This window comes from Gobius niger (assembly GCF_951799975.1).
Source record: "Gobius niger genome assembly, chromosome: 1".
In the NCBI taxonomy this organism is placed as follows: Eukaryota; Metazoa; Chordata; class Actinopteri; order Gobiiformes; family Gobiidae; genus Gobius; species Gobius niger.
This window is the reverse complement of record NC_136852.1, coordinates 66,191,639-66,211,295: the sequence shown is the minus strand read 5'-3', so window position 1 is coordinate 66,211,295 and position 19,657 is coordinate 66,191,639. Positions and strand designations below refer to the sequence as shown.

Below are 19,657 nucleotides of genomic sequence, written 5' to 3'. Positions count from 1 at the left end.
TTAGAAAAGAATTAAATACAAGCCTCAGTACTTATGTAAAAGAACAATTATGTGCTTAGTATGTATGTAGTTATTAAAGTTGGAAGGTGTCCAGATTCCAGCTCAAAACTGTGATATGTGGGAATAACTTAGGTCATATACTGGTTTGTATTGGGTTTTATATACTGTAGTTCATGAGTGGGTGATTAGATCTCTTTCTGAGGTTGGCAGGGATGAGGTGGAGTTTTTTATTTATTTATTTTTTTAATCTTTATTTGAATTGGGACAGTGCACATTAATCAACAATTAGCCATATAGGCTAATTTTCATCCATAGTCCCATGGCAGGTTGATGTCATGACAGATAGGACAAACAACAGGCACAAACATACAGAAAAACACCATCACAGAGACATAAAAAGACAGTGAATGATGAATGACAACATTAAATATGTAAAAAAAAAAAAAAAAAAAAGGTAAATTACCACAGATAAAAGATCAGAAAGGGACAATACACAAAACACTGAATCTATCAGTGGTTGGTGACTTTAGACCAGTGTTAATTTCGTCGACTAAAATATTTAGTCTTAATTTTAGTCAAAGTGTTATTTTTGCCGACTAAAATTGGAATAAAACTAAATTAAACGTTTTTCATGAGGCTAAAACAATGACTAAAATGTCCAGATATTTTAGTCGACTAAAATAAGACTAAATAAAAATGAAAGGGAGAGACTAAAATCATCCAAACTTCCATTGACCGTCTGAAAGAGCCTCAGATCATGTAAATTCTCTGCCAAAGGATCAGCTCTGAGCTTTGTTCATGTGGAGCAGCTCCATGAAGCAGAGGAACAACATTAAATATGATTATAATGAATATTATCAATGCAAACTAAATTTACTTGCAATTTTAGTCGACTAAAACTAGACTAAAATTGAAGATATTTTTTTGACTAAAACTAGACTAAAATCGAATTACATTTTCGTCAAAAGACTAAGACTAAGACTAAATTAAAATATGTTGTCAAAATTAACACTGCTTTAGACCATGGTGTGTTCACATGTCTGATTGTCCAAAAGCCACTTCTGCACCGAATTTCTAAAAGTGTGGAATGAGGTCAGGTTCCTCAGTTCTGTTGGGATCAAGTTCCAGAAGTAAGCTGCACGTACTGAGACGGCAGATTGTCCAAAAGAAGTCTTTCTAAAAAGTTATTTGACAGTCTCCTCTGCTGGATGCGATGGCACTGCAGCTGATTGGTGATTTTATGCATCAAGGCAAGTCACAGATATTTTCTCTGCTCTCCCAAATGTGCACTGAAGCATAGTTCTTACACTGCTCTTTGAAATGTAGTTGGAGTTTTTAACAAGCTGCCCATTGCTAAACAGTTTACTCTTGTCCCTCACTATGTACTGTCAGCCTGGTCCAAATTAGCGTAAATGTGACACTTCCACAAAGACATATGTTAACCTCTTACCCCCCGCCATCACCGAGAGCATTTTCTCCAGTTCGGCTTTACCCAAATCTAAAGGCTTCTGGACTGGAGAGCAACACTGTAAACGCCTCATTTGAAAGCTAAAATCTAGAAAAGTGACGGTAACTTTTTGTCACGTTGTCGCTGCATTTTTGTCATGTTGTAGTGGCTTTTTGCTGCTTTTTCATTTCTTTTTTGTGGCTTTTTGGCGTGTATTCGTCACTTTTTTGTCACTTTCTCATTGTGTTTTCGTCTCTTGTTTTTTGTTGGGTTTTTTTGTCATGTTTTTGTCGTGTTTTTGTTGCTTTTCCAGCACATTTTTGTTTTTGGATGCTTTTCTTTTATGCTTTTAGATTTGTAATCATGGTAAAGTGAGAGGCCAGACCGGTGGCCCTAGAGCCAGTGGCCCTTCTGTGCTCTTCCAGAATGGACATATGGCCAGTCCGCCCCTGCTATATAGCACACCTACATACTTTGTGTTGTTTGACTCTCATGATGCTTGATCACAGTGTGTAGAATCTTTGTTGTGGTAAAACTGAACTATGAGATTGTAGTATAGTTCACATAGAAGTACTGAAGCACATAACCCTGTTTTTTTGATCACACATTACGCTGGAAGATGTCCTTTGTTGTTAGTGAGGTAATCCCAGAGCCACTCAAATCATCCGACGGTTACATGGGAAAGTTGCAATTCAGAAGTAGACGGGACCTGTTAAGCTTCTTTCTGTTTCATATATTTATTGGTATGCATACAACAGCAAAAAAGTCAAAGCACTTGGATAACACTAACAAACATATTTGTATACAAATTTTTCATTTTTTTATATGTACAAAAACCAAACACAAAAAAGGAAATAAGAGAATAAATAAATAATAATAAAAAAAATAATAAATAAAATAAACTAGAGTGTGTTGGAATTGGGCTTAGTTAGCCTGGAAAAATTGCATAAATGGTTGCCATTTATTGTGAAATTTTGCGAGATTACCTTGTTTGGAGTATCTTATTTTTTCCAATTTTAGAAAGGACATGATCTCAGTGATCCAAAGTGTGTTGGACGGGGCATTTGTTGCTTTCCAATTAAGGAGAAGATGGCGTCTCACTATCAAGGAAGTGAAAGCCAGGACCTCTAGCTGCACTAATGAAAAACGGGTGTAGTCTTGAGGAGTACCAAAAACATATGTGCAAGATTGCAGGGTGAACCAGAACATCTGTCACAGACATCAATTATATTTGGAAAAATTTGTGATAGCCGGGTTTTTGAATAATGACATCTGAACACTACTTTAAATTGTATTAAGGTCAAGCGGGCGCAAATGGCTGTTAAGCTTCTTTAATAGATAATGTGCTCCATGACTGGTTTATAGTTTGAGGCAGGATATTTCTAAGGACTGCTTGTCTAGCCAGATATACCTGAGTAATACGTGATTACCAGTGCACCCTCACGACCCCATTTGGCTTCGTCTTAAAGCTTTTCCTGGTTTTAAGATTTAGAGCAGTTTCTCAACACCCTCTTGATGGGTATTCTGTGGTTGTATACTGTTGTAGGGTTTACCACTCAAACGGTGCACAATATTTGGTGAAGTTTATTTGTAGAACACAATTCACATAAAAGGCAATTTAAAGTGCTTACATTTACATAAAATTACAAGAAAATAAAAATCCATGAAACATCAACATCAACATTGATAAGTTACATTACAAGTTCCGTTTGTTTGCCTTGGATACACTGTCTGAACTATGTACCTCCAATTGTTGTTGCCCTCATGCATCTACAATGGGCACCTGTTGTTTTTCAGCCCCAATTTAACAATGTTGTGCATCTAGCCTTTGTGCAATGTTCTAAAATCTTCTAGACATTTCATCTCATAGCCTTTATAGACCTCTATATGTTCTTTAATTCATGTAGATTTTCCCTGTTGTATTTGCACTTGTGTCTTTATGGTCTTGAAACGACCATTGTAAATGTTGGAATTTAGATCAGCCATATGAGTTTGATTTGAGTCCAAACCAACTAAATTCAACACTTAGGTGGTGTGATTCTATTAATATAATCTATGCTACTTTTTTTTTTTTGTGCAAGAACCCTTGTGTCCCTCTAAATACATACTGTATAAGCTTTTTCTCCTGGAGACTTATCTTTACCTTCTTCATCGGATTTTGTTTCCCAGTCATTATCAACAATATTAAAATCACCAACTACAAAGATTTTGGCATGAGCATTTTTCTTAGTTTTTGCTTAATGCAATTTAAAGCCATCCAGCTGTTGTTAAACTTTCCAAGATGAAGTAAAGTTAAAAAAAAAGAAAAAGAAAAACATTTTTGTTTTGTAACTATGACAAGTTGAGTTACACCATTTATGTATGTAGTATAGTATGACCCACAGGTCCAGGCTCCATTTTCCACATTGTTGTATTTTGAACACTACTGTTTCACGTTGTGGCACAAATGTCTTCTTATTGTATTGTTTGTGTTTGGTCGCTGCCTGGAAGGGTTTCCTTTACGTAATTTTGAAGATTGTTTTGCATGCATTCAGAGAAGAATATCCGTTCAGGAATTGTCTGCAGTATCCATCCCTGTAAATCAAATCGTATATCAATTACTGTGTGTAGTTTTTACACCATTGACACATGCGATAGAGTCTTACCACTAGTGTGTGAGTGATGCTTCCGTATGTTTTGTCTCCTGACCGAAGGTACTGCAGAGAGCTATTCACAAACTCATCTGGAGCCAGTACTAGAGTGCCGGTTGGCTGGTAAAAGGTCATCCTTGTGGAGACGCTGAATGGAGCCACAGCCTCCAGAAAAACAAAGGATTGTTTAATGTTATAATCAAAAGCAAGTAAATGCAAAAAATTTGGTAAGTACTGGCAAAAATAGTGTCAGAATTATACTATTATAACAATATCTCCTAGCTTCTAACAAGCCACACTTTTGTAGTGGATTTAATATTAGCCTGAAATGAGCAGAAGAAGTCCGGTCAAACCCATGAGGAGCAACCTTATGACATCACCTGGTAGAACAGTGAGTGTGAGAGTGTTTTGAGCTCTCGAGATGAGCTGAATATGTCCCTATATTTTCTCTTTACAAATACTTTCAAGACGCAGGAACCAAACTAGAATTACCTGTATAATTATTCCCTTTTCTTTGTATTCAGCCTGAAGAGCTTGAGAAAATCTATCAACAAAGACCTGTTAAGAAATGCAAATACTGTGATTTGTTTCCTATAACATTTTCATTCAAAATAATTCAAATAAACGTCTCCTTGCCTTAGACGCTGCATACAATGTATATAGAGGAACGCGAGCAGAAGCCACACCCGATGAGATATTAATTATGGCTCCTCTGCCTCTGTCAAGAGCAACATATAAACATTGGGTCGTTCCGTGTGGTTTCACCCACAGGTGACCCTCTCAGATTTGGATTTTTTTTTGAGTTCCTCCACATGTGTAATGAACACATGCAAAGTTATTTGCATGTTATATCTAGTTTGTAAGTTTTTCTTCAAGAATGGGGTTGGAGTTTATAAGATTTTTTTTCTTCATCCAACTCCTGTTCTTCTCTTCATGGAATGTATTGTTTGTTTGTTTTTTGTTGGATTGTTGCTTTATTTTAGATTGCATTACCTTGAAAAAAGAATAAATAAAATGAAATGAAAAAAAAAAAAATTGCTCTCACTCCCAATCACAGTTTTTTTTTTCTTTAGACAGTTTACAAAACAGGGAGTTGTAACCACCTTTTCTGCACATGGGTGTGTTTTGCATTTGTGTGCACTTTTAAAGAGCTGTAGCTCAGCAATGGAAACATATATAGAGCTAAAATTTGGTCTGTGCCATTTCTACTAAACGTAGTTCCAGGAACAATCATCAAAATGGTCTAGATTATAAACCTTTGGATTTATAGGCTGCTAAAAATGGCAATTTTCGAATTTCTGATTGGCATTTTTAGCAGCCTATAAATCCAAAGGTTTACTATCAAGCACATTTTTTTAATGTTTGTTCCTGTCTTCAACATGACACAGACCAAAGCTTAACTGCATGTTTCCATTGCTGAGCTACAGCTCTCTAATGGTGCACACTAATGCAAAAAGCACCCACGAGCAGAAAAGGTGGTTACAACTACCTGTTTTGTAAGTTGTCTAAAAAAAAACTATTGAGAGTTAAAGCAAATCACTTCGTATGTGCTCATTACACATGTGGAGGAACTAAAAAAAAAAAAAAGTTTCATCCAAATCTGAGAGGGTCACCTGCGAAGATTCTGTGAATTTGGGTGATTATTCGGCACAACATGACTCCATTAAAACATTTATATTTCATAATTTGATTATTTGGCTGTGATAAAAACCTGTTCACCATTCCAGGTAAAGTTATTTTACACATCTGAAAATATAGCAAAGAAAAGAATTATGACAAATATTGTGTTTGTTATTGTTTTAAACACACCTTTGCCAAAGTCTTTACGTTGCAGTTTATCAGTTTGTTCAGAGTCTGAAATATAAAATATAGGTTTAAAAGGCAGTTGAAATGTATTTGCAAAGTTCAATATTAGCATTTTTCATTTTCAATGTACTTTAGCTTGACAATCACTGACCTGGTCAAGATTTGAACATTCCAGAAATTTGCAGGGTATAGCATTCATTATCATACCCACATTGTTCACTTAAAAGAGTTAAATTATTTAGGTTAATATACTGTATGTACATACAAAGGGATGTTTCATTTTGAATGTAAAATGTCTCACCCAAAACTCCAATGTTCATCTCCTTCAGCTCATCCTCAATTTGATCAAAAACATCTTCTTTGGTGAAGTCGGCCACAACCACTTTGGCTCTCCTTCCAGTAGTATCACCTATATATGTGAGAATCACAAGTTATAATTTATGATTTATTATACTGTATAGAAGCCAACTGCTCTCGCTTTCCAGGAGGGTTCTCCACAAGGATCAGTATTTGGACTGGAAGTTTTTCCACTGAATAAGTGACAGTGACAATCATAGGTTTATTAAAGGCCTATGTAGACACTTTGTGTCTAGATATTTTAGTTTTGATTCCTGGTAACATCACAGCTGTAACTATCCAATTTCCATATCTTTGAAATGGACCCCAAAATCATAAGTAATTAAAAAAATGCTAATATTTTGTCTTTAGAATGACATTTTAGGGTTAGGATTAAGTAATTTCTAACTTTCCTAAAGCATTTATAACACTACTAGTACTTCATGACATGAGCACATTATAAGTACATTTTACATTACAAGTGATGTAATGTATATATTGTTGTATGTATGCATGCACACATGTATATTATATGTATATGTGTATATATATATTGATTTTATGATTCAAAATGGACACTCATGAATTTACCAATCTCCTTAGCCACTTTGTCCAAATTAGCTTTCGTCCTGCTAATGATCACCACATTCATGCCTTGCGCTGCCAACTATAGAGAAAACATTTACAAAAAACATTAACACCTGCATAAATGTCTCCACATAAATTATAAAATCAATTGAAGACAGTACTTACGGCAAATGCGTAGGCCTTCCCTATACCCTCTGAGGCACCGGTCACAACTGAAATACAAACACTGTTGGAATTAATCGTTGTAGAGTTCCAATGTGGTTGACAAACGTTCTAGAACAATATTGTTTTGAAAGAGCTGGCCAACATCAAGCGCATGTCTTTGAATCTCATCACCGGTTTTAAACATCTTTTGGAGAAAATAATTTGACCTTAGTTTATTTATGCTGACAGAGAAGTCATGTGGCTAGACCCAATATTTTCTACATACTTCCAATTACAATTTGACTTTTCAGACAATCAAAAGATGGCTGTCACATTTGCCATGGCAATTGTTGTTATTTCATTTCTAGATTTATTATAGACCTATGGTTCTGTCTGATAAATGGAGAGATCAAAACATAGACTGTTAACTACATTATGTAATACGGCAAAACTAACAAGTGATGTAACAGATGTTAATATGACCTTTGCTTCCAGACATGCCAAAGAAATCCAACTGAGTTTCTTCCTTGCTACATATCCATGAGCAGATAATCCCCTCTCCACTTTCCATTAGTTTTGTTCTTGATGAAATCTTGCAAGAAAAGACCACACACGGCGTAGGCATCCATCAGGAATACTTTTAGCTTTCTGGATCTTCTTTTGAAAAACGTCAATAAAACTTTGCACCATCCGGTAAGCATTTGCTTTTTTTTAACCGTTGCACCCTCCTGCTCGTCTTGGACCGGCTGAATTAAAAACACTTATTCAGCCTGTGTGGAGTAAAAGAATGCAGGGAGACAGTGGGATTTCTCCGGGCCGGTACATAGTGTTCTAATGGCTGCTTTTCTCCGTGCCGGAATGGAATGAGAGTGGACTTTGGAAAGAAAAGGGGATAGATCCGAGTGCTTTCTCAATGTGGGAGAGAGAAGGAGCCCTTCACAGGATGCCAAATCCAATGTACGTCAACGGGACCGACCCATGATCAGGAGGGGAGGAAGGGGAAGGGGGCGCTTTCCCCTGTCCACTAGAGCTGTCCTGTGGTGTAAGCATCTTGATGCATTTTATTCACATTGATAGTTTTCATTTGACAAGTTTTTTTCATGTTTGCATTTGTGCAGTAGTTATCAAGTATTTCCAAACAAAGCAAACTGTTCCAGGTAAGTAAAGTTGTTGCGTTACTGACTGTTCACTTCAGGTCACCGGGCTCTGGAAAACCAAGTGAGTGTAATAACAACCTACCGGGACTTTAGCATTGACTGATGTAAGATTTAATTTCAAGTACAGACACATACTGGCATCTCCACATTCAGCTTATTGCCTGTTAAGATGGAACACAACCAAAATTGCTTGTTGTTATTATTGCTTGCTGTAAAAAGTAATAGCATTATTATGTCCACATGAACTTTAAGGTGCAAGAGTTACATGCACTCACCTGCCCACTCTCCCATTGAGGTGAAGAACGATTTTGGCAGGGGAAACCACACTGTGGGGAAAAGTATCCAGCTGAAAAGTATTAGTTTTACCCCAAAGTAGACGGATACAACAGCACCAAGAGAAATTAACACGAGTTCCCAGAAGTCCATGCTGCGGGATGAGAGTGAAAACAGTGATCGATAGATTTGTACTGTGAAGAAAGGTTTAGTTGAGCAGGAATATTTATAAACTGAGTGACTGTGAGGACACTCCCATTTTGTTTTACACTCGCAAATACACACAAACACACACAAGCACGCACGCACGCACGCACGCACGCACGCACGCACGCACGCACGCACGCACGCACGCACGCACGCACGCACGCACACACACACACACACACACACACACACACACACACACACACACACACACACACACACAACAGTGGTTTGTGACAGACCTTACTGTTTTTTTTTATCGACAAAGATTTATTTTATTTTTTATTTAGCCTTTATTTAACCAGGAAAAAGACTCATTGAGATTTAGAATCTCTTTTTCAAGAGTGTCCTGGCCTGTCAGAGGAGCCTACTTCAAATGGCATCTGGCCTAAGGCTATGCAAATGCTTGTGAGAGAAGAAAACAATATTCTGTCCTTGAAAAAGATGGTGTCTGTTATGTTAAAACGTGCATACTCCCTGAACATGCATGGCCTCGCTACTCTGCTATAACTGATAATCGGGTGCTGTGACCTGCTCTATCTTTCACCATGGACAGAGCTATCTCAGTGCAGCTCATCCTACGCATTTTGTCATTGTTTGTTGCATCAGTGCTGCACCTCTTCCCTTCATGGTTCACTATATAATAACAGATCACTATTTTATCTTTGAAGCATTTGTCATATTTATGAAAGTAAACGCCAAGTAAAATAAATTGTCTATGACTAGATGACAAACTCCTGTCATTTTTATTATAAATGTTTCTATCATATGGCATTTTTTTCACAGTGACATTTATTACAATATTGAGGGATCACGGTGTTGCAAAAACACAACTGTTTCGTCCTAAAATGCTGGAAATTATATTGAAAAACATATTATTAAAAGTATAGTAAGGTCGGTTCTTGAACATTAGCTAGGCTGCCAATATGTGCCATCAAATCTCACTCACTACTTTCGCACATACAGTTTGCACTTAAATCTTGCCCAAAGACACAACAACATCCTCCAACCTTTGGATCAGTGGACTGACTGAACCACTTTTGTTTAATGTTACACAGATCATTAGGCAAAACTGTGATTTCTTTTTTTTTACCAGACCTGAACACAGACTCACACACATGCAACATGTCCAGCTCTAAAAGGTTCAGGTTAGATCTGATGAGTTACTGTGTAGAAACGCAATGTCCTGGGTTTGATTCCCACCTGTGTGGGGTTTGCATGTTCCCCCCGGTGTCTGCGTAGGTTTCCTCCAGTTTCCCCTACCACTAAAACATGTACAATAGGCCTATGTGAATGATTTGTGTGCGTGACTGAATGATAGTGGTCAGAGCGTTGGTGAAGATGAGTACAGTCCAGACAGCCTCCCCAAGGGAAACTGAACACCACAGAGTGTGACATGAATGTAAATTTTCCCATGTAAAGCGCTTTGTGATGTCTTTGAAAGGCGCTATACAAAAAGTTCTTCCTTCCTTCCTAAAAATAGCATATAAAAACATGAGTTGGCAAAAATCTGTTGTCTACCTGTTGTTCCTATGATGGATAGGAGCTAAAACCAGTAAAAAAAATGTTTTTTTTGCTCAGCAGAAAAAATGCAGGTATTAAGGGGATAATAGTACTGTTACAAATACATTTTTAAAATTCTTATTCTGTACATACGCACCTATTTTATGTATAATATTATTATATTAGGTTCTAGAATGTGATCATGTCACACTCCCATGTGGGGGGCAAGAGCCAGTTGTTCCGGCATTACACTTTCATATAGTATCTAAAAAATGATTATTACAAAAATTATAATCAATATGAATAACTGGGTCCATGATCTCTCTGTACAACACCAGACATCTCATCACAAACAAAACAACTGTAGCTGCCCCCAACCTGTCTTATAGGCGAGAGAGAATTCGATACATTTTTTTAGGGGCTCGGTCTTACGTCATCAACATGCGCCACCTGTAGTGCACGCGCCATTCCTGCAAGCGTGTGTTTCCATCTCTCATTACATTACCATTGACAGAGATTTTCTACAAACATCTTTCTGTCCCGGCTATTAGGTGAGTGATTTGATCCTTGTCGCCTGTTGCCGAAAACGTCATGAATACAACCCGTAAACAGTTTATTTGTTCATATGTGTCAGCCCAGCTATTTTGTTATTAACTTTAGCCTGCGCACTAGCTTAGCTCTGCTGTTTGAAGTATGCACGGTATGAACTACTGTCTGTGCATGAGTGTTATTCTACTCATCTATAGCCTTGAATAATGGTGTAAAGGGCGGTACTGTTATTCTACATGCTTCAGACGATTACAGCACATGTCAGGCTTTGATAATGAGCTAATGTAACTTGTCTCTTTGGTCATATCTTTTTTAGATTGTTAACATGTTTTGATGTTTACATGCATGATCAGCAGTCTTATCTGTCATTGTTCATTTATTTATTTTTTCCTGGATATATCGGAATGACAAGCTCTCAAACCGAACTTACATTTCAAAACCGAGCTTGTCGAAATCTGTTATAAATGATCAGGCTCTGCTGTCATGTGCATTGACGAGTGTTTTGTTAGGATGAAGGTGTTCTCCTGCAGGCTACTGTATTATCCCTCCACTTGGCTACATTTGACATACAGCTAGTGGTAGCGGTATAGGCCAAGCTAGCTATACACTAAACACTATTACTACAACGCGACAGTGCTTTTCTGTAAGGCTTGCATCCACTGCATACCAAAGAGACTAAATCAATTTCAAAATGGGGAATGTTGTGATGTATTCTGACACTGCATTGGCTTTTCTGGGCACCACCTTTTGTTTACGCAGATTTTAATGTGGCAAACATGTCGGCAGCAAGTTGCTACTACCATATTATGTTTTTTGTTTGTTTTTGATCGTTTGGTGTTTGCAATAGAGAAGATGTAGGATTAAAATCACCTCAAGTCTGTAAGTTGTAATGCTTTACAAATCAAAGAGGCCTGTGTGGCGTAAGGTAAATGATATTGATATTTTTTTCTAAAGCTATTTTCCTTTGCTAATCTCACCCCCCTAGGTGGGGTTGAGTTAGTCCAGGGGAAGTTTGGGTCACTAAAGAGTAGACACTAACATGGTCTATAGCAGGATGGTATCTTATGAAGTTTTTATTATTTTTTAACTACTGAACTTCATAACCACTAAGATCTTCAGGAAACATAATGGCTGGAACAGAACTGTCAGTACCTAGCTGGAGAACAACAGTCTCTTGGTTAATAAATTCAAAGGTCTTCCTTTACTGGGTTTGCAAACAGAACAGTACATCCACAATAATGGACCAGCCATCACTTCTTTGCCAGATTTGTGTACTTCACCAAAACATTTTTATCAGGGGGTCAAGGATCAAACGCCTGGGAGGGACATCTGTCCCAAGTAGGACGTACTTGGGAGTAGCAGTAGGATCCATCGGCGCTTCACGAGTTTGCAAATCCTGGCCACACTTCAATGTATGTATGTATGTAATGTGATTCTGACCATCAGCCTGGCTCCACATCATGGAGATGGGTCCCCGGGCGCGGCACTGCCGTCGACCACTGCTCCTTACGGTGTGCCCCAGCAGCATCGAAGGACGGGTTAAATGCAGAGGACAAATTTCCCTACGGGGACAATGAAGTATACAAACAAACATCACTTTGAATTAATAATTAGTGATTGTATCGATAAGTAGGAGAAAAACATTTGATTAAATTCAAATAACATTATTTTTGTTTCAATATTTGGGCTAAATGTTGCTTTATTGAACTTTTAACCCGTTTGTGGTAACATTGCGTCATCGAGCATCTGCAGTGGTGCAGGGAAATTACATCAGGAGCAACAATAACAGAAGCATGCTGGTTGCATTTTTGCAAGAAAGATGATAATCATCTAACAGGTGGCTGGTGCTAGACTGTGTGAATGCCAAGGGAAATATAGCTGCAGCATCACAGTCATGCATTTACAAGAGCCTCCACATTGGCAGCATCGAATGAAAGTAGACCACCGAGTCACTCCGCGACCAGTGTCCAAAATATAGACACTATAGTGTCTGTGTGCGAGACCTGGCGTTCAAAATCGTGCAGCATATACCCAGGTAACTTGTAGTGTGAAAGAGGCTGAATTATTTATCCTGTGTCGTTTTGAAGCTCCTGGTCTATCACCACACACTGATAAGCTGTATTTGGGGACTTCACAAAAAAAAAAAAGTTTAAAGAAGAGAGGTCTTAAGGTTAAAGGTTTCCCACCAAAACAGAATTGGCTCTAACTGAAAATAAACTGTAGAAAAGATTATGATACTGTATATGTGGATTGACGTAAGCAAGGCTTCCAATCTGTGGCATCGGCCCCTCTCACCTTTTAAGGCAGCTGCCATCGAGCATCCATAACAGTAAGTGGCATCACACTCTGTGACCAAGACCATGACCTCTCAGTTTATCCTGGTCTCTCTTATCAGCTCTAAAACACTGAGACCCAAACTTCTCCCATGACCCAACCCACCCGGCTCTCTCGTACTTTTCTGTAAGACAAGGAACTCTTTGGTGTGTGAGAGTGAGAATATTGTCACTACTTTGTTAACATGGAACTAGACTTTCCAGAGGTGGAAACTGATGATAGTAGTAGTTCTCTTGTCATTAATTGTAGCCTGTACCACTCCTTATAAGAGATGCCTCCTTTTTATTTGAGCTGCTGTGGCATTAATTATTTATTTGTTGTTTATTAAACAAATTCATCTCAGTCATGTGACAACAGTGCTTTGCTTTCGAAGGTTTCGACTATTAGCTCAGCAGAATACAAACAAAATGGCTCTGAAGAAACTCTTGTGGCCTGTAGATGGCACCCTTACTCAACAAAATCTCCTTGGCCTTCAAGAGGGCTTATAATCAGGCTCCCAGTTATTAAGCCACACATCAGTAAGTATCAAACTAAACAAGCTCTATGATAGAGGATAATAAACACAAAATTGGAACTATAGATCAGTGGTTTTATTAGATGGTGGACAGCACTAGTGAAAAGGAGAGGAACAGCGGGGATGGGGGAAACTGCCGGAATGGGACTCGAACCCAAGACATTGATGCTGGAAGAGTGTCTGGCGTACATAAGCAGGAGCCTTACTGGGGCACAGGCTTGGTCTCCATTGTTCTTTCCAAGCCACACAGTAATTTGTGTTCTGGTTACTTCGATTCAATGTAATGATTAGTGCCTTGCAATGAGAGCAAGAGAAATTTCCACTCCGGGACTGGGCCAATTGCTACGCAGTTGGCCTGATTCCACATGAGACGGTGGTCTTTGAGGCTGTGTTTTGAGGCGCAGCAGTTGTCACTGTGTGAAGTAGAAACACCTTTGCACCTGTGAAGCAGCTCTTTGGGCTCAGACATGACAGCAGCCTGTGTCAGCTGTGCCCTGCTTTATTTGGAGGAATTGCCGTTTTGTCTGTGCTGTCAGTGATTTCAGCTTGCCTTGATCTAAAATAAAATGGGAGAAAGGGATAAAAGCAGAAAAAGGAAAAGGAGATTCTTTTTCTGACATATTTTTCCATTGTAATTTATCTGCTGGAGTTCTCAGTCAATATTTTCTTATTTTTTCCCCCCTGTGTTGATTGTTAAAACTATTCCACACCTGGTAAAACTCCTCTTTGTATAACTTTTCTCTTTATATAAACTCTGTCTTCTGGGATCCTTGTGTTTGTTGCAGATATATCCAGCCATGGATATGGACAGTGCCAGCTCAGTGGTGCTGCAGGCCTTAACCCAAGCCACCAGTCAGGACACAGCTGTGCTGAAGCCAGCAGAGGAGCAGCTGCGGCAGTGGGAGACACAGCCAGGCTTCTACTCTGTGCTCTTGGTAAGTCTCTGGATCGCACTACCTTGAAGAGGGTCCTTGACCCTGGCCCCTGAGATCTAAATGGCTTTGTTCCTCATGTTTTATTATATTTCACTTAAATTATGTGGTAAATAATCGCTTACATAAGCACAGAGGTATCATTATCTTCCTACACCTAATTGTTTTAAAATGTCTTAACATATTTTTAATGTTTTGGCTTATTGTGTAATTGGTAAATAAAGTTATTTGCATCAATAAACCATAGTACTAATTTGATGGAATTGTACAGTGCAGTGTAGGGTGCAGTTCTAAGGCAGAAGTTAAGAGTACTGTGATTGGAAGGTGGAGGTGCGCATCAATGAGATGCTGCTCAAGTAAAAAGGAAAAAAAAAAAAAACACGGACAAATGTCCTATATAGGTAGGATTTTTTTTTTTTTTGTTCGGACACAAAGCTTAGAAACTGGACTGTCCGGATAAAACACTGCACTAGGGTGATTAGACCTCACCTGCCCACCTGTACTAGGTGACAATCATGACTGAGGTGCAGTGGTGTGGCAGATGCACAGGCCTGTTTTGCTTTTCATTTGCTCACCATGGTAGTTTGAAGATGATTGATTTAATCTGAGTCAACTGGATGGATTGTGATCTGTGTAATGACGAGAGAGTGTCCTGGATTCTTTCTGCTGTTCAATGTCACAGTCAATGTGAACTTATGCTGCGTTCAGACTGAACGCACCATTAGAGCTAATGATTATATGATTTTATTTTAACTTAAAGAAGCATAATTGGGATTCGATCTGAAATTTTATTGCAAATTGAGGTAACGTGTTGCCTTAAAGGAAAGGCTACGTAGTAAGATCCATGTGGGTTCTCAAGGAGTGTTGGAGAAATGACCAACAGAGGTCTTGCAGAAGAATTTTATTATCATGCGTGTTGGAACCGGGGACATGAACTCAAGAAATTGTGATGGCAATTGAAATCTGACCATGATTCCACATGAATAAGGGAAAAGTAATCTCTTCTGTGTGTCACACTAATAAGCAGGCCAAAACACTCCCAACCAAGGTCATAGCTATACGACAGAGATAAGTAATGCTTTTATTTACAAGCATGGAGCACCATCTAAGAAATCTGTAAAATATACTTTCCATCAATATATGATTATCCATGTCTTCTTAAATTTCTTTGTTGATATTATGTTGCTTGTTTCTGTTGTTTATTTATTTTTTTTACTTTAAGATGTGTGAGGCTGTAATTATAGTTCTTAAAAAGAAACTTCAGATTTGAAAATGGACTAAAGACATAAACTCACTGGCACTGATGTACAATCACAGAGAACATTTTCACTTTCTTCCAAATAGTGGGTGAAATGAAAAGTTGTTCTTTTCCTTTGCCAAATACTTTCAAATTTGTCTATCACTCATTTTTAAATACTGAGATATGTTCTTACCTGAACTTAGACGAGTTGATGCGTACCTGTCTGGTCTTTAAGTGTGCGCTCAGTCACGCATAAAGACCGCATATGTTGTTAGCTTAGCACATACCTCTCCATTTTTCACTCTGAAGAGCTCTCCATTGCTGAGCCCCGGTCAGCTGTTTCTCCAAAGAAAACGATGCTCTGACGCCAAGTCCAGTTGATGACGTGCGCCTCTGTCCAAGCGGTTGGAGTGGGACCAGTAAATCACATTTGGTGTCCTTGGACAGTGTTGTTTTTGGCAGCCCTTTAATTTTAGTCTTAGTCTTTTGGACGAGAATGCTTTTAGTTTTCGTCACATTTTAGTCTTTTCTAAAGACGAAAACCGAAATGGTTTTAAACTTTTAGTCAAGTTTTAGTCATTTTCTTTAAAAAAAAAAGTAATAATTAATTTCAATACGTATTGGAAATTGGGATAAATAATAATAATCAGTTAGCTTTATATAGCTTTTGACAAACAGATTGCACCACAATAGGCAGAAGTGTCATGGTGAACAGGACTTGGGATGACTCTCCTTTTCCTCTGATCATTGCGTCGAGATTTGATTTTTACCAACAGCGCCGTCTGCACTTTCGTTCATCAAGCGCTTTCATACGCCATGCGTGTAACTGCACCTTCTACATTCAGCTGCATGATGGCACTTCGGACCCGAATTAACACCTTTTTGAGTGACAGTGCAGGATTTTAGAGGCAGTTGTGGTGAACAGGTCTGGGCTCATTCTACACATTAGGACATTGTTGGAACATGTAGGGGGAGGAAAATACTTAATTTTAACATTTTTAAACTCTGTATAGTCCCTTTAAAACTGTCCTGAGAAAAGATAAAGTCCCAGTGACATCACTGTCAGACACGCTCCATGAAGGATGTACGCTGAATGCAGCGGCACACGGGAAGAGAGGGAAGGCCTGTGAGCTGACTGCTCCGCTCGGTGTCACGTGTAGTGGATGTGTTCTCCCTCTCCGCGCAAAAGCTCGGTTTGCGAACGGTCTGACAAACCATTTTCGTCTCGTCTCATTGACGTAAACTCATTAACGTCTCGTCATGTTTTAGTCCCCAAAGAGCTGTTTTTAGCTCATCATCGTTCCGTTATCGTCATTAAAAAGGTGCTTCAGCCCATCTGTCTTCGTTGATGAAAACAACACTGCCATTGGATCAGGAATGAAGCAAGGAATTGATTTGTTAAGGGACATATTTTGTACACATTGACACTAGGGTTGTTCCGATGGATGATATCATCGTCCAACTTTGCAGTGATTTCACAGTAAATTAAATCCCAAATATAACTAATATGCATGCGAGTTTAAGTAGCCTGCCAGAGACATGATGTGTTAAAATAAAGACGCAACGATGCTCTTTTTCTCACTGCCCGGGGGTCTCTCTCAGCTTCACTGTTAAACACTGCATGGTTTTTCTTTGCTTTTCGCACAGCAACCAAACAGTAAATGTCGTCCATCACGATGATTCACTGTAAACATCGTCTACTGCCAATTAAGGGGACATCGCCCAACCCTAACTTTCACAAGCTTGTAAAGTCATAGCCTATCCTTCTCATGTGCTCAGCTGTCAATACGAGCTGCTGCTGCTGCCCGGGGCAGCACGTTGTGCGTGCTGCCTAGGAGGTGATTGGCTGTAGGCTCCTATCTCTCAAGGACCTGTACACCTCCAGGACCCGGAGGTCTGTAGGTCGGATCACAGCTGACCCTTCTAACCCATGATACGGACTGTTCACCCCTCTCCCCTCAGGCAGGAGGCTACGGTCCATCCAGAACCATACCTCAAGCCAAAGAAGATTTTTTCCCCTCCCCCATCGGACTCATAAAAAAAAAAAAAAGACCCAACAACTCTGTGTCAGACTCATGAATGTAATAACCTGTTCCAGCCATTTGTACTGCTCTAGGTCACACTCGGATCTGCTTAATGCACACTTAATGCACCAGCACATCTGTTAATACACTCACCCTGTTGTTCTGTATGTTTTATAGTTTATTATTGATCTATTCCAAGTTTTATGTTCTTTTTTTATATTATTTTTTTATTATTGTCTCATTTTTGTCACATTATTGTCACATTTTGTCTTTTTTTTGTCACATTATGGTCACATTTATCACTTTTTGTCACATTTGTGTCAAATTACGGTCACATTTGTGTCAAATTATGGTCACATTTATCACTTTGTCACATTATTGTCACATTATGGTCACATTTGTCTCACTTTTTGTCACATTATGGTCACATTTGTGTCACTTTTTTATGTTCTATGTTTCATGTTGCACAATTACACCAAAGAAAACTATGAACCTGTTCACTGGCAATGGCAATAAAACCTCTTCTGATTCTATACTGTTTTACTGACTTTTGACATTTCCATCATATCTTGCTTTGCCCTCATACCCAATGCTTCTGTTGACTGTTGACTTCTATATATATATATATATATTTTTTTTTACAATGGAATAACATTTTTCAAAAGCTTTCCTTCTTTGTTCAATAGGTAAAACATCTGTGCTTAACTTGACTTTGGTTTGGTCTGTTACTGCTGTCATAAATGGCAGTAATATTCTCTTTAAGCATACACCAGTGTTATAAAGGTGATGAATATGGCCGGTGGCTGGTGCTCTGGGTTTTTTGGCTGCTGTTGTGTACAGCTGTGTTGTTACCTAATCAGATAATTATTGTCCTCATCCAGAGTATCCATGGAGACGGAGGTGCATCAACACTTCAAATTCAGTCAAATAAATAAAAACAGATTTTAGCTTTGACCCTGCCAGGTATCAGTCATCGCAGCTTCACATTTTTGTATTTATGGTCATTTCTTCTAATCTTGACTGTAGAATTAATACTAGGGTTTCAATTTAGTGTCTTCTGATTCAGTCAAATTTTAAGTAGCATAGTTAATTTTCACTGCATATTTAACAAGTCCAAGTTCAGCATCAGAGTACCACAGTCGATTACATTTAACTGCAGTGCCCGTTATTAAAACCTCAAATGAAACTATCTATTTAAATAGACTTAATGGCACCTGAAAATACTTTAGCGAGCCAAGATGTCCATATCTGATATTACTGTGCGCTTCCATATTACTGTTGTGTTTCCCAATGACTTTAAAAGAACTTCAAGGTTGTGGCAATACTTCGCAGCTCACAAATGATGAGAGAGGCAGGAGTCACCTTGTAGTTTTAAAAGGAATTGAACACTTCATTTCCATTTCCATCCATTAATGTATGGAATACATAAGAATAAATCAACTTTAAAGGAATAGGCCACAGTTTTTACATACTGAGATGTACTGATGTTCTTACCTTGGCTTAGATGAGTTGATGCATAACTGTCAGGTCTTTGACTATTTGTGCGACTGAACGCGTGCACAAAGACGTTAGCATTTAGTATCTCCAGCATATTCCTATAGCTCCAAACTAGGGTGAAGTTAGAAGCTACCAAGCTCCTCCATGTTTTCCCTTATTTGAATACAGTTACGTGAAGTTACACGATTCAAGTATCGTGACACAAAATTAAGACGTAGGGACAAAACTGTGGCAGTGGACTTAGACTTTACCTCACGGACGTCGAAGTGCTCCTCAGGTATTGTTACGCTTTACAATATAGTGCCCCTTTTTCTCTGCTTAGAAAATTATCATCAATCAGACATGTTTAATTTTGTGTAACTTTTCACATAACTGTATTTAAATAAGGGAAAACGTGGAACAGCTTGGTAGCTTCTAGCTTCACCCCAGTTTTAAGCTATAGGAATATGCTGGGAGAGGCTAAATGCTAACAACGT

At 38.5% G+C, this 19,657-nt stretch overlaps 2 protein-coding genes across 3 annotated transcripts in view; one reads left to right on the top strand and one right to left on the bottom strand.

The window, feature by feature from the left end:
• Positions 1 to 3,792: 3,792 nt before the first annotated feature.
• Positions 3,793 to 8,668, bottom strand: hsd17b3 (hydroxysteroid (17-beta) dehydrogenase 3). 2 transcript variants are annotated; one of them, XM_079562779.1, is made up of 11 exons: positions 8,384 to 8,668; positions 6,973 to 7,019; positions 6,811 to 6,886; positions 6,185 to 6,292; positions 6,035 to 6,102; positions 5,887 to 5,931; positions 5,789 to 5,823; positions 4,714 to 4,795; positions 4,570 to 4,635; positions 4,093 to 4,242; positions 3,793 to 4,021 (listed from the first exon to the last, which is right to left on the bottom strand). In XM_079562779.1, the coding sequence occupies exons 1-11, from the start codon at positions 8,532 to 8,534 to the stop codon at positions 3,902 to 3,904; spliced, it is 948 nt and encodes a 315-aa protein (XP_079418905.1). In that variant the 5' UTR covers positions 8,535 to 8,668; the 3' UTR covers positions 3,793 to 3,901. The 2 variants fall into 2 exon arrangements, with proteins under 2 accessions (XP_079418905.1, XP_079418906.1); XM_079562780.1 differs by lacking the exon at positions 8,384 to 8,668 and adding an exon at positions 7,435 to 7,928.
• Positions 8,669 to 10,530: 1,862 nt separating this feature from the next.
• The window catches only part of ipo11 (importin 11), a 192,158-nt gene continuing 183,031 nt past the window's right edge, over positions 10,531 to 19,657 (top strand). Inside the window, exons 1-2 of the mRNA XM_079552025.1 lie at positions 10,531 to 10,642; positions 14,274 to 14,423. Coding sequence (XP_079408151.1) covers positions 14,286 to 14,423 — 138 coding nt within the window. The 5' untranslated portion in view covers positions 10,531 to 10,642; positions 14,274 to 14,285. The remainder of the gene's footprint in view (positions 10,643 to 14,273; positions 14,424 to 19,657) is intronic.

Excerpts from the sequence above, each read along its gene's own strand:
- hsd17b3 (XM_079562779.1), bottom strand. The coding sequence starts at position 8,534 with ATGGACTTCTGGGAACTCGTGTTAATTTCTCTTGGTGCTGTTGTATCC. Across the intron at positions 5,932-6,034 it reads AATGTTCAAATCTTGACCAG|ACTCTGAACAAACTGATAAA; the intron begins GTCAGTGATTGT and ends TTTATATTTCAG. Across the intron at positions 4,636-4,713 it reads CATTGTATGCAGCGTCTAAG|GTCTTTGTTGATAGATTTTC; the intron begins GCAAGGAGACGT and ends ATTTCTTAACAG.